We start from the raw sequence: 14,491 nt of genomic DNA, 5'->3' as shown, positions 1-14,491 counted from the left end.
CGATTTTCCTCCTTATCCTTTAAAGATTTGTGCACGTGAAGCTCCAGATCTCTCTATTCCTGGACACTGTATATACCTTTTTAGATCGTATTATTAATGAGTTTGACATTGATTCTATTTCCTCTTCCCCACTCTCAAAACCACAAACACTTTTTTATTCATTCATGGGATGTTGCTGACTGGCCATCATTTATTGCTTATCCCTGAGGGCAGTTAAGAACTGTGGGTCTGGATTCATCTGACCAGGTAAGGACAGCAGATTTCCTTCCTTGATGGACATTAGTGAACCAAATGGGTTTTTATGACAATCGACATTGGTTTCATGGTCATCAGTAGTTTCTTCATTCCAGATTTTTTTACTGAATTCAAATTTCATCATCTGCAGGATTGGGATTCAAACCAGGGTTGCCAGAACATTACCCTGTGTCTCTGGATTGCTAGTCCAGTGACAATACCACTACACCACTGTCTCCCCTACAATTAGTTAGCCTGTCTTGGCAATTGATAAACATGCCTTGCTCACTGTATTGAGGGGTGCCTGGCTTCACATGTTCAGCAGGGCTTGAGAGAGATTAAAAGATATAGGCACTCAGGTTGTACTTGTTAAAGAAAACAAAGCCGAGAGCAGGGAGCTAAAGCAAAGACCGAGAGATTAGAATGCAGACAATTAATAGGCGTGGTGTTGGTCAAGATAAAATAACCCATTGACGTGAGGAAGTGTGGTATTTTCATTATTTTCTGACTGAATGAAGACAAGTTGTACTCGTTGCAGATCAATGCTTAATTATGTGTAAAATAGAGGAACTCCAACAACTGAACACCTTACCAAGTGACTTCTTCCATCTAAGGCACGGAGAATGAAATTGGTCTCTGCCAGTATGTGTTCAGTGAATTGCTAACTGTTTTACACCACATTAGATTTCCCTTATCAATGATTTAATTTGCAAAGAAAATCAGGCTTGGTGAAAACCAGCCTGTTCATTTACTATAAGTGCATTTCACACTCCTGGTGAAGACCAATTTCACACCTATAGTATTCAATTTGAAATGTCAAGGAGGGGTTCACTATTATATAGCAGTGTACCCAGGAGATGTAAATAGATGTTAAGCTGAATGAAGTCTTTAGAGTCAAAGAGGTTTACAGCATGAAAACAGGCCCTTCGGCCCAACTTGCCTATGCCGCCCAGTTTTTACCATTAAGCTAGTCCCAACTGCCCATGTTTGGCCCATATCCCTCTACACCCATCTTACCCATGTAACTGTCTAAATGCTTTTTAAAAGACAAATTTTTACCCATCTCTACTACTGCCTCTGGCAGCTCTTTCCAGACACTCACCACCCTTTGTGTGAAAAAATGCCTTAAACCTATGCCCTCTAGTTTTAGACTCCCCTACTGCTTACTGGAGGCATCTGATGCTCTGACTCACAGAAAGTATCCATGGCCAACTTGAATATGTTTTAATTGAATTCATCATTAACACAGGTCAAATCAGTTCTAAGTAGAACACTGACAGGCAATGAATTGCAACTCTGTCACAGGAAGTATCAAACTAAGGTGCAAAATTTCCCTGCTCCTCAAGAATTAAAGAAACTAATTTGATTCTTACAAATAAAAGTTTGTCAATTATCTGAGGACAGATATGCTGATAAAAATAGGAAATAGGAAGAAAGATCTGATCTAAAAAGCTGACCAATCACTACAGTTTTGAAACCAATTTCTGTCTGGCATCTACAGAACCTGGGAACGTGCACATGAAGCTGTATCAGTCTGGCGATTAAGGCTTCAGTGGTGTAGGGTGCATGTCATTTTTCATTAGGAGTGCAACTTTATAGATTATCTGGATTTCAGTAAAGTGTAATTTGGGTATTGACTATTTTTTCTGTGAAAGAAATCAGTTGTGTGAGCACTCACTGTGTTCTTTAGCACAGGAATGAAATATCTGGGCTTGCATGTCACATGCAATGACAAATGCCATCAAATCTTGAGGTATAGCAGTAATCTAACTCTACCAATAATCTGCCAGGAAAGCAATCAGACAAAGAAGTATATACAATCAATCTTACCTCGGTTGTTGGTAAACTTTGAAAGCCCATAATAAGGGATGAGGGTAGTAAACACTTAGAAAGACAAGGGTTAGGCAGGGGTGGATGACAAATGTTTCCGAAAGGTAGACTGCACTTGATAAAATAAGGTCCAGAGGTGGAAAAAATGCAGTGGTTAGCTCTATAAATTTTCAGAAGGCAATTAACATTATGCAAGAGATTGACTATGAAATTAATGATTTTCATATCAGAGAGAGGAGGCTACAAAGCTGGGGAGAGGACAAGTCAAAATTGAGGATAACCAGTTATTTTTTCAGACTGCCGAGATGTGACTACCATGAACCTAGGCATAATAGAAGTACCACTGAGGTTTGTTGATGATAGCAACTTAGATGACAAGGCAAATTGTTGTGAAGAGCACAGGTGGGTTAGCAGAAAACTGCAGATGTAGTTCAATGCTGAGAAATGCAAACTGATACATTTTCAGGAATAGTGAAAGAAAACATGCTACACAGCAGGATCCTCAACAAATTGCAGGAACCCACAGATGTAACACAGCAGCTATGCATATCTTTAACTAGTGAAAACTGTATGTAGAAAAGGCCAAAAAAATTGCAAAAACAAATCCATGTTCCAATATATAAGGCAAAATCTTAGGTAGACCAATTGAAGTGTATGAGTGGATCAATGGGTCCAACAAGAATTATGTCAACGAAGGGTTATCAAGCTGTCTCATTTTCCACCTGAAGAGAAGTTAAGAGGAAAAATGTAATGAAAGTTAGAAAAACAATGAAAGGTCATTGAGACAAATGACAGATCGCAATTACTGGCGAGCAAATCAATTAATGAGGGAGCACAGAAGCTATCAATAGGGCAAAGGGAGAAGTCAAAATAACTTGTTTCGTACAGAAGGTTATCGCAACACGGAGCATTTTACAAGTGGCTAATGAGGCAAAGACGATAAAATAATTTAAAGTGAAATTGGATCAGCATTTTAGAAGGAAGAAAATGAAATGATATTGATAAGCACAAGGAAATGTGATTAAGGTCGATAGCTCGTTTGACCTGCTAGCACTAGCATAAATGTTCTACAATGTTACACACAAACACATGCACTCGCAAACACTGAATTATGTTCTAGCTGAACTTGAGAAACGTTTTGGTATACAGCTTTCTCCCTCCCAGTGTTGTAAAGTATTAGAGAATCAAACCAGTTTATAGTTGGAATTGCACAGACTACTTTTATTTTGAAATAAAACAAATATGCACACTCAAATGAAGTTTAATCATGAGCCAATGCTGGGACACGAGTTTTTTCCCATTCAAATGAAATAGTCTCAAAAAGAGTTGATCACAATTTCAAACACTCACTCTTGCACATGCAACCATCTAAAGTGCCGATATAAATTAACATAGAAACTGCACAATGTTTCCTGCAGGGATGCTGCTGACAGTTACACAAACATATAACTACACCTAACACTGAAGGACAGAGTCATAGAAGACTATTTTATCTGCAGATGAAGGAAAGGCAAGTTACAAGATCTTAAAAAGACAATTCTGAAGGCAAGCTGACAGCGGAGACACCAGTACACAGCTCACAAACATGAACGGAAGCCAAATATTTTGGGGTCATTTCATGAAGCAAATGTGGTGTACTCCATGGTTACCCTGCCTCATTTATTCCTCTTCCCAAGAAAAAGGATGAAATGTCATACAATAATCATAAATAAAATAGGTTTATAGTATGGGAAGTAGCTTGTAAATGTGTGTGCTAACACAATATTTGGTATGTGAGGTCATGGTCAACATATGTGCCTTGACTGTTTAGCTGATGGCACCAAGGGTTGTAGGTGACACAGTTTAAAATATTTAACTGTCTAAGTTCACAACCTGTAGGACAGCTCTGCTAAAATAGTCATCTTCTTTGAAAATATCAAAATTCCAGGCCTGAAAAGGTTCTAGGCAAAAGCCAGGAAAAATAAAAATTAATTTAAGAAAACATGACCAATATTAGCTTTCATATCTAAACCTTGGTTAGCGTGCATACATATTACCCAGGCTACATGTAACATTATACTTGGATCAGCCACCGAGACAGGAGCTAAAAAGCATCACAAATTCCCAACATGCATTATGTGCAGAGCTAGTGAAACAGCGAGACGTGCCCCAATCCACCTGAGGCACATGAAGAGGCAATGCATCATTACCACTTTGTAGGGTCTGTCGTCCTCCTGCCAACACGCCACTTGGTAGCATTCCAGTGGGAGTTAATCCCTTCAGTGTCAGCACACTCTCACTCTCCTCTCTGTAAAACATTTCAAAATGGATTCAGAACTGCATGATAAGGGAATTAAAATTCCTACATAATGTAAATGGAGCACATTCTGTCACTTGACGAAAAGCTGCTATTTAAATTCTAACCCTCACTATTTTTGAGGATTCTGGCCCATGTTGGTCAAATTTTCATCTATTGTGGCCAGTTTTTATCTGAGCGTTTATTCAGCTATCCAGTCAAGTTCAACTAACTCAGCAGATGTGTGTGCTTTCTAGTGAGGGCGGGGGGAGAGAAATCTGAAGTGGGGGTGTCACTCAGGGGGCCAAAACCAGGTTGATTACTCCCTTCCTTGTCAGGGTTGCAATAAGATGAACTGTAGGGTCATCACCGAGATTGGGTACCTCACGACTGATTTTGGAACATTTTAATCAATATCATACCTCACATATGAACATAAAAAATAGGAGCAGGAGTAGGCCATATAGCCACTCAAGCCTGCTCCGCCATTCAATAAGATCATGGCTGATCTGATAGTGGGTTCAGTTCCACTTACCTGCCCGCTCCCCATAACCCTTAATTCCTCTATTGGTTAAAAATCTATCTGTAACTTAAACCTATTTAACAAGGTATCCTGTACTGCTTCATCGGGCAGAGAATTCCAAAGATTCACTACCCTCTGGGAGGAGTTCCTCCTTAGCTCTGTTCTAAATTGACCCCTAAATTGTATATTGAGGCTATGCCGCCTAGTTCTTGTTTCCATTCTAAGTGGAAATAACCTTGCTGCTTCTACCCAGTCTAGCTCATTATCTTATATGTCTCTATAAGATCTCCCCTCAAGCTGCTAAACTCCAATAAGTAGAGGCCTAATCTACTCAATCCTCATAAGCTAACCCCCTCATCTCTGGAATCAACCTGATGAACCTTCTCTGTACTCTCTCCAAAGCTAATATATCCTTTCTTAAATAAGGGGACCAAAATCGTACACAGTACTCTAGGTGCGGCCTCACCAGTGCCTTGTACAATTGCAGCACGACCTCCCTGCTTTTATACTCCATCCCTCTCGTGATAAAGGCCAACATTCCACTTGCCTCCTTGATTACCTGCTGCACCTGCAGACTGAGTTTTTACGATTCATGCACAAGGACCCCCAGGTCCCTCTGCACAGTAGCATGTTGTAATTTTTCACCGTTTAAATAATAGTCCATTTTACTATTATTCCTTCCAAAGTGGATAACCTCACACTTACCTACGTTGTACTCTATCTGCCAGATCCTTGCCTACTCACTTAGCCTATCCAAATCTCTCTGCAGACTGTATGTCCTCCACGCAATTTGCTTTCCCACTCATCTTTGTGTCATCCGCAAACTTTGTTACCCTACACTCGGTCCCTCTTCCAGACTGTCTATGTATATAGTAAATAGTTGAGGCCCCAGCACCGATCCCTGCGGCACACCACTAGTCACTGATTGCCAAGTGGAAAAGCACCCATTTATTCCAACTCTCTGCTTTCTGTTAGATAGCCAATTCTCAATCCACGCTAACACTTTACCCCCAACTCCGTGTACCTTTGTCTTATGCAACAACCTTTTGTGAGGCACCTTATCAAATGCCTTCTGGAAATCTAAATATACCACATCCACCAGTTCCCCTCTGTCAACCGCACTCATTATATCCTCATAAAATTCCAGTAAACTAGTCAAACATGACCTTCCCTTCATGAATACATCCTGCATCTGCTTGATTGAACCATTCTTTTCCAGGTGTCCTGCTATCTCTTCCCTGCATGATAGATTCCAGCATTTTCCCAACTACGGATGTTAAGCTAACCGGCCTGTAGTTACCTGCCTTTTGTCTACCTTCTTTTTTAAACAGTGGCGTTACATTAGCTGTTTTCCAATCAGCTGGCACCTCCCCAGAGTCCAGTGAATTTTGATAAATTACAACTAATGCATTTGCTATTACTTCTGCCGTTTCTTTTAGTACCCTGGGATACATTCCATCCGGACCAGGGGACTTGTCTGCCTTTAGTCCCATTAGTCTACCCAGCACTACTACTTTAATAGTGATCATTTTAAGGTCCTCGCCCCCTACAGTCTCATGACCGTCAATTACTGGTATGCTATTTGCGTCCTCCACTGTGAAGACCAACACAAAAAACTTGTTTAAGGCCTCAGCCATTTCCTCGTTTCCCATTATTAAATCCCCCTTCTCATCTTCTAACATTTACTTCAGCCACTCTTTTCCGTTTTATATATTTGTAAAAACCTTTACTATTAGTTTTTATATTTTGTGCTAGTTTACTTTCATATTAGAACATAAAAACTACAGCACAAACAGGCCCTTCGGCCCACAAACTGCACCGATGATATGCATATCTACTAGGCTTACCTATAACCCTCAATTCTATTAAGTTCCATATACTCATCCAGAAGTCCCTTGAAAGACCCTGTCGAATTTGACTCCGCCACCACCGACGGCAGCTGATTCCACTCATCCACCAACCTCAGTGAAAAACTTACCCCTGATATCTCCTCTGTACCTACTCCCCAGCATGTTAAACCTGTGTCCTCTCGTAGCAACCATTCCAGCCCTTGGAAAAAGCCTCTGAGAATCTACCCGATCTATACCTCTCAACATCTTATACACTTCTATCAGGTCACCTTTCATCCTTCATCTCTAAGGAGAAAAGACCAAGCTTCCTCAACCTATCCTCATAAGGCACGCCACCCAATCCAGGCAACATCCTTGCGAATCTCCTCTGCACCCTTTCAATAGCTTCCACATCATTCCTGTAATGAGGTAACCAGAACTGAGCACAGTAAACCAACAGAGGTCTGACTAGGGTCTTATAAAGCTGCAACATTATCTCCTGACTCCTAAGCTCAATCCCTCGACTGATGAAGGCCAGTACACCATACACCTTCTTAACCACATCCTCTACCTGTGAGGCCGATTTAAAAGTCCCGTGGACCCGGACCCCAAGGTCCTTCTGATCCTCTACACCGCTAAGAGTCTTACCCTTGATATTATACTCCTTTCATCCCATTTGACCTGCCAAAATGGACCAATACACATTTATCGGGTTGAAGTCCATTTGCCACTGCTTCGCCCAGCCTTGCATCCTATCTAAGTCATGCTGCATCCTCTGACATCCCTCCAAACTATCCAAGACACCTCCGATCTTCGTGTCATCGGCAAACTTACCAACCCATCCCTCCACTTCCTCATCCAGGTCATTTATGAAAACTACAAACAGCAAGGGTCTCAGAACAGATCCCAGGGGCACTCCACTGGTGACCGACCTCCATGCAGAGAAAGACCCATCTACAACCATTGCCTTCTGCAGGCAAGCCAATTCTGGATCCACAAGGCCACAGCCTCTTGGATCCCATGCCCTCTCACCTTCTCAAGAAGTCTTGCATGGGGGACCTTATCGAACGCCTTGCTGAAGTCCATATAAATCACATCTACTGCTCTTCCTTCGTCAACGTATATAGTTACATTTTCAAAGAATTCAACTTGGCTCGTAAGGCACGATCTGCCCTTGACAAAGCTGTGCTGACTACTATTGAGCGTACTAAACTTCTTTAAGTGTTCATAAATCCTGTCCCTCAGAATCTTCTCCATTAACTTACCAACCACTGAGGTTAAACTCACTGGTCGGTAATTTCCTGGGCTATCCCTATTTCCTTTCTTGAATATAGGAACCACATTTGCAATTCTCCAATCTTCCGGAACCTCTCCCGTCTCCATTGACGATGCAAAGATCATCGCTAGAGGTTCTGCAATCTCTTCCCTGGCCTCCCACAGTAACCTGGGGTATATCCCATCCGGTCCCGGTGATTTATCTATCTTGATAAATTTATCTTTTTTTTTTATTGCTTTCTTAGTAGTTCTTTGTTGTTTTTCAAACCTTTCCCAAAGTTCTAGTTCCCCATTAAATTTTGGTCGCTGTGTATGCATTTGTTTTTAATTTGATACTCTCCTTTATTTCCTTAGCTATCGATGGCTAGTTATCCCTTTTTTTACATTCCTTCTTTTCACTGGAATATATTTTTGTGGAGTACTGAGAAAAATCTCCTTAAAAATCCTCCACTGTTCCACCAATTAGTCTGTGTTCCCAGTCTACATTAGCCAACTCAGCCCTCATCCTATTGTAAACCCCCTTGTTCAAGCAGAGGACACTGGTTTGGGACCCTACTTTCTCACCCTCCATCTGTATTAGAAATTCAACCATATTGTGATCACTCATTCCAAGAGGATCCGTCACAAGGAGATCATTAATTTTACCTGTGTTATTACACAGGACCAGATCCAAGATAGCTTGCTCTCTCATAGCTTCCTCGAACAGTATGTTACAGAACCTATCTCGACAGCATTCTAAGAACTCTTCCTCAAGTCCACTTCGTCCAACTTGAGTTGGCCAATCAATATGGAGGTTACAATCCCCCATGATTATTGCTGTTCCATTTTTAGATGCATCTGTTATTTGTTTGTTTATAGCCCACCCCACCTTGAACTTATTATTTGGGGGCCTATAGACTACGCCCACCAGTGACTATTCCTTATCTCCACCCACATTGATTCCACATTTTGCTCCTTGGAGCCTATATCATCTCTCACTACCGCCTTGATGTTATCCTTAATTAAGAGCTACCCTGCCTCCTTTTCCTTCCTGTCTATCCTTCTGAAATGTCTGATACCCCTGGATATTTAGTTCCCAGTCCTGGTCACCCTGCAACCACATTTCTGTAATGGCCACTAGATCCTACCCATTTGTACTGATTTGTGCTGTCAACTCATTGTTTCTCTTTGTTTTGAATGCTACGTGCATTCAGGTGAAGTGCCTTTATGCTAGCCTTTATCTGGACCCGATTTGTTAGTGCATTCCTTTGTTTGCATGCTCTGTCCCTTCCTGTCACAGACTGGTTATTCTTCCCCAGACCATCTCCCTGCACTGCACTGACCACCTCCCTTCTCATGCTTGTCACCTTTTTTATTCTGCCTGAGGTTAGATTCCTGCCACCTTCTATACTCTGTTCTTTTACATGGTCTGGAAACTTTACTAACCTCTCCTGAGCCCTGGCTCCTTTAACTCATTGAAAGTCCTCATCATTAACCTGCACTCCTACCCTCTCCTTTAGCTTTGATTTTGTAATTCTCCATACAACGAACCCTCCCCCCCACTATTTAGTTTAAAGCCCTAGTTATACGATTCGCCAGGACTCTGGTCCCAGCACGATTCAGATGAAGACCATCCCATTGGAACATTGACCTTACTGGCTAATTAATCACTCAGCCATGGACAGGAGCATGGAGCCATTTTCACTTTGTAAATCCATGCTTTTATTTTGATTTATAAACTGGATTAGCAAATTGGAACCACTATCAAGTTGAGGCATTGAGCCACATAAATAGATATTAAGACAGTGATACAATGATTAGCTTGCTCAGAGAGATTTAAACAAGCACCTCAAGAGGAGAGAAGTCCAATAAGATTATTAAATAAGAAACCCACATTGAAACCCTCACCTGAGGACTGAGAATACTCTGGCCATTTTGCCAATCGCTCGAATCTTGTTCCGAATTATCTCCTTCCGAGCTGCAGCTGTACCTATTTAAAAAACAGACAATGCTGAAAGGTCAGTCACTTGGTAGCAATTTTTCTATATCACGTTTGCTCACTTACATATGACCCTGCGATCCATTCCTCTTTCATAGAATTAATGATTCAGATTCCGTTCAGAGAAAGCTAATTTGCCAACGGAATAACTGCCTCCATCAAAGAAGGGTCATTGCTGGAGCGAGGCTTGGGACAAACTCGAGCATTGAAGCTAGGAATTGAAAGGTGGGTGGAAGAAGGTTTTGTAACATGTTGTACAGATCCTTGGCTGGGTGAAGTCAGCCTCCATTAACAAAAACCAATGCACTGCAAATCAATCAACTCTCACCAAACTACCACACAGTTTCATAAGACCTAAAGACATAGGAACAGAAGTAGGGCACTCAATTCATCGAGTCCACTCCACCATTCAAATCATAGCTGATATTTTTCTCATCCCTATTCTCCTGCCTTTTCCCCATAACCCCTGATCCTCTTATCAATGAAGAACCTATCTCTGTGTTAAAGACAGTCAGTGATCTGACTTCCACAGCCTTCTGCGGCAAAGAATTCCACAGATTCACCACTCTCTGGCTGAAGAAATTCCTCATCTGTTTTAAAGGATCAAACCTTCAGACTGAGGTTGTGCCCTCTGGTTCTAGTTTTTCCTATTAGTGGAAGCATCCTCTCCACGTCCACTCTATCCAACCCTCGAAGTACCCTGTAGATTTCAGTAATCCCCCCTCATCCTTTTAAACTCCATCGAGTACAGGCCCAGGGTCCTCAACCATTCCTCATACTACAAGCTCTTCATTTCAGGGATCATTCTTGTGAACCTCCTCTGGACCCCTTCGAAGAACATGAGAACTAGGAGTAGGAGTTCCTAGCTCCTTGAACCTGCTCGGCTAATCAATACAATCATGGCTAGTCTGACCTCCACCTTCCTGTCCTAACTCTTCATCCCTCTACTAATTAGAAACCTATCTATCTCTGCCTTAAATTTGTTACATGTTCCAGCATCCACCACATTCTGAGGTAGACAGTTCCACAGATTCACAGGCCTTTTTGAGTGAAGTAATTCCTCCTCATTTCTGTTTTAAATCCATCTTCCCTTCGTCTAAAATCATGGTCTTTCATTCTAGAATGTCCAACAGGAAACATCCTCTTTACATCTACCCTTCAGTCTCAGCGACGAAGGAATTATGTTTGACACAGAGACACCACTGCAAATATCAAAATCAGTGCTCCTGATACATAGATATATCACATGTTCTCAGAACTCATACAACTGAATACTCAATGATAAATGGATTAAGCCGCATACCAATTAAATAAAAAGCTTTTACCGTCAAATGCATCCTCTCCCTCAGACATGAGCTCATCATCAGAGCAGATATTGAGGACGTTAACCAGCATCTCTGTCACTGTACAACAGAAAGAATTTTGTTTAATTTAAGATTACCTTTCATCCATGTCACATGTTTCAATTTTTACTTTGCTAATATTTTAAATTTACCTTTAGCAAAATGAGTGTTCAATAGCTATACCTTTTTCTCCAACAAACGGCAGCGACCATGTAAAGACATCCATGAAGTTAGGCAGCCAGTAGGGATGAGGGGAACAGTTGAACTGTCGAATATTCATCACATTGTTTTCATACTTCAATACAGCAGCTGAAATTAAAAACAATCTCTCAATGATCTCTATCTATAAGAACATAAGAAATAGGAGCAGGAGTAGGCCATCTAGCCCCTCGAGCCTGCCCCGCCATTCAATAAGATCATGGCTGATCTGTTGTGGCTCAGTTCCACTTTCCCGCCCTCTCCCCATAACCCTTAATCCCCTCTCTTATCAAAAACCCATCAACCCGCTTCTTAAAAATATTTAGCGAGGCAGCCTCCACCACTTCAACGGGCAGAGAATTCCAGAGATTCACCACCCTTTGAGTGAAGAAGTTCCTCCTCAACTCCGTTCTAAACCGCCTCCCCTTTATCTTGAGGCTGTGCCCCCTAGTCCTACTGTCTTTTTTGAGCGGGAAGAGTCTCTCCACCTCTATCCTATCCATCCCATTCATCATCTTATACGTCTCAATGAGATCTCCCCTCATTCTTCTAAACTCTAGCGAGTACAAGCCTAGTTTATTCAGCCTCTCCTCATAGCTCAACCCCCTCAACTCCGGTATCAGCCTAGTAAACCTCCTCTGCACTCCCTCCAGGGCCAAAATATCCTTGCACAGGTGCGGCGCCCAAAACTGCACACAGTACTCCAGCTGCGGCCTCACCAATGCCCTATACAGCTGCAGCAAGACCTCCCTACTTTTATATTCAATCCCCCTCGCTATGAAGGCCAGCATCCCATTCGCCTTCCTGACCACCTGCTGCACCTGCAAGCTGGGTTTTTGCGACTCATGCACAAGGACCCCGAGGTCCCTCTGCACCGTCGCCTGCTGCAGTTAATGTATATGCAGTTATGTATATAATACATATTAATGATTTGGATGAGGGAACAAAATGTAACATCTCAAAGTTTGCAGATAATACCAAGTTGGGTGGGAGGGTGAGCTGTGACGAGGGTGGAAAAAGTCTTCCGAATGATCTAGACAGGTTGGGTGAGTGGGCAAATCAATCACAGAATCCCTTCAGTGTAGAGGAAGGCCAGTTAGTCAATTGAGTCTGCATCAACCAAAATCTCACCCAGAACTTATTCTCATAACTCCACATATTTACCCTGCTAATCTCCCTGACACAAGGGTCAGTTTAGCATGACCAATCAACCTAACTTGCATATCTTTGGACCCGCAAATCAATGGCAGATGTAGTATAATTTAGATAAACACGAGGGTATTCATTTTGGAAGCCAAAACAAGGTAGATTACTATCTGAATGGTTGTAAACCGGGAGACAGGAGTGTGCAGTGAGACCTGGGCGCCCTTGTGCACCAGTCGCGGAAGGTAAGCATGCAGGTGCAGCAGGCTGTAAAGAAGGCAAATGGTATGTTGGTCTTCATTGCGAGAGGTTTCAGTACAGGAGGAGGGATGTGTTGTTGCAATTATACAGGGTCTTCGTGAGGCCACACCTAGAGTATTGTGTGCAGTTTTGGTTTCCTTTTCTCAGGAAGAATGTTCTTGCTGTCAACGGAATCTAGCAAAGGTTTACCAGGCTGATTTTGGAGATGGCAGGACTGATGTATGAGGAAAGACTGATTAGGTTAGGATTGTTCAGGTGAACGAGGGGGGATTTCATTGAGACTTATAAAATTCTAAGATAGATGCAGGGAGGATGTTCCTGATGGTGGGGGGAGTCCAGAACTAGGGGGTCACCATCTGAGGATTCAAGGTAGACCATTTAGGACAGAGGTGAGGAGGCATTTCTTCACCCAGGGAGTGGTGAGCCTGAGGAGTTCATTCAATGCCAAAACATTGAATGTATTCAAGAGGTGGCTAGGTATAGCACTTGGGGTGAATGGAATCAAACGTTATGGAGAAAAAGCAGAATTAGGCTATTACATTGGACGATCAACCATGATCGTAATGAATTGCGGAGCAGGCTCAGAAGGGCCAAATAGCCTCCTCCTCCTCCTGTCTTCTATGCTTTTATGATATAGTGAGTACAGCACTGTAAAATAGGGAAGAGGCATTTCAAAGACAGGAGAACAACTTTATTTTGGACTGTTTTTAATAACATGTTGAATTTACTTTGAGAGCCATGTCGGTAAGTGCACTATGAAAGATGAAACAGAGGTACACTGGATAAATATTCCCTGGGTGGTTGTCAAATTAGCTCCTATTCACGGCAATGGTCAAATACTACTTATTACTGTTCTCAATAGCTCAAAGGCATGAAAATAAACATTAGCCAAGATTCTCGATGCTGATCGCGATCCTATAAACCTCTCCAGTGACAATTCATAAACTCATGTGAGAGTGAGTACCATCAATCACCATGTCCCCCTGCAATCAAATATTCTAATGATAGGTTCTGGATGTGAAGATGACAATGATTTAGGAGCACCCAATAACGGCAATGAGTGTCTCTGTCAATACTGGCTAAAAGGAAAGACTTATTTTTCGAAAAAAGGTGAAAACCAATGAAATAAGTTTGAAATGGGCTGCATGGTGGCTAGCATTGCTACCTCACAATGCCAGGGACCAGGGTTCGATTGGGTCACCGTCTGTGCGAGACTGCACATTCTCCCCGTGTCTGTAGGGGTTTTCTTCCAGGTGTTGTGGTTTCCTCCCACAGTCTGAAAGACGCACTGATCATGGTAAATTCTCCCTCACTGTACCTGAGCAGACGTTGGAATGTGATGACTACAGGATTTTCACAGTAACTTCATTGCAGTGTTAATGTAAGCCTACTTGTGACATTAATAAATAAATTTTAAAGAATTTACCTTTGTTATTGTAGACATCTAGATAGTTTGGTGCAGAAAAGATTGTAATTAATGAGGGGAACCCAGTGGTTTGGCTTTTTCTGTACATTCTGTAGCTGTAAAAACAAAAATATTGAAAGCAATCATATTTAGTCAACTAAACTTAAAACAATGGAACTTGCCTTATAATTATTATA

General features: G+C 41.9%; 1 protein-coding gene across 4 annotated transcripts in view; it reads right to left on the bottom strand.

The window, feature by feature from the left end:
- The window catches only part of LOC145360504 (serine/threonine-protein phosphatase 2B catalytic subunit beta isoform), a 99,263-nt gene that overhangs the window by 22,131 nt on the left and 62,641 nt on the right, over positions 1–14,491 (bottom strand). For 2 of the 4 annotated variants that reach the window (XM_080215757.1, XM_080215759.1), the window contains exons 8-12: positions 14,316–14,410; positions 11,471–11,596; positions 11,270–11,347; positions 9,854–9,935; positions 4,222–4,351 (exon numbers count right to left, since the gene is read on the bottom strand). In XM_080215757.1, the coding sequence (XP_080071883.1) occupies positions 4,222–4,351; positions 9,854–9,935; positions 11,270–11,347; positions 11,471–11,596; positions 14,316–14,410 (511 nt within the window). The remainder of the gene's footprint in view (positions 1–4,221; positions 4,352–9,853; positions 9,936–11,269; positions 11,348–11,470; positions 11,597–14,315; positions 14,411–14,491) is intronic. The other 2 variants (XM_080215756.1, XM_080215758.1) reach the window with 1 other exon arrangement.

The sequence above is a fragment of the Carcharhinus amblyrhynchos genome, chromosome 31, assembly GCF_965287045.1.
Source record: "Carcharhinus amblyrhynchos chromosome 31, sCarAmb.v2.hapA, whole genome shotgun sequence".
NCBI classification, from domain to species: Eukaryota; Metazoa; Chordata; class Chondrichthyes; order Carcharhiniformes; family Carcharhinidae; genus Carcharhinus; species Carcharhinus amblyrhynchos.
This window is presented reverse-complemented; position numbering and strand designations above follow the sequence as displayed.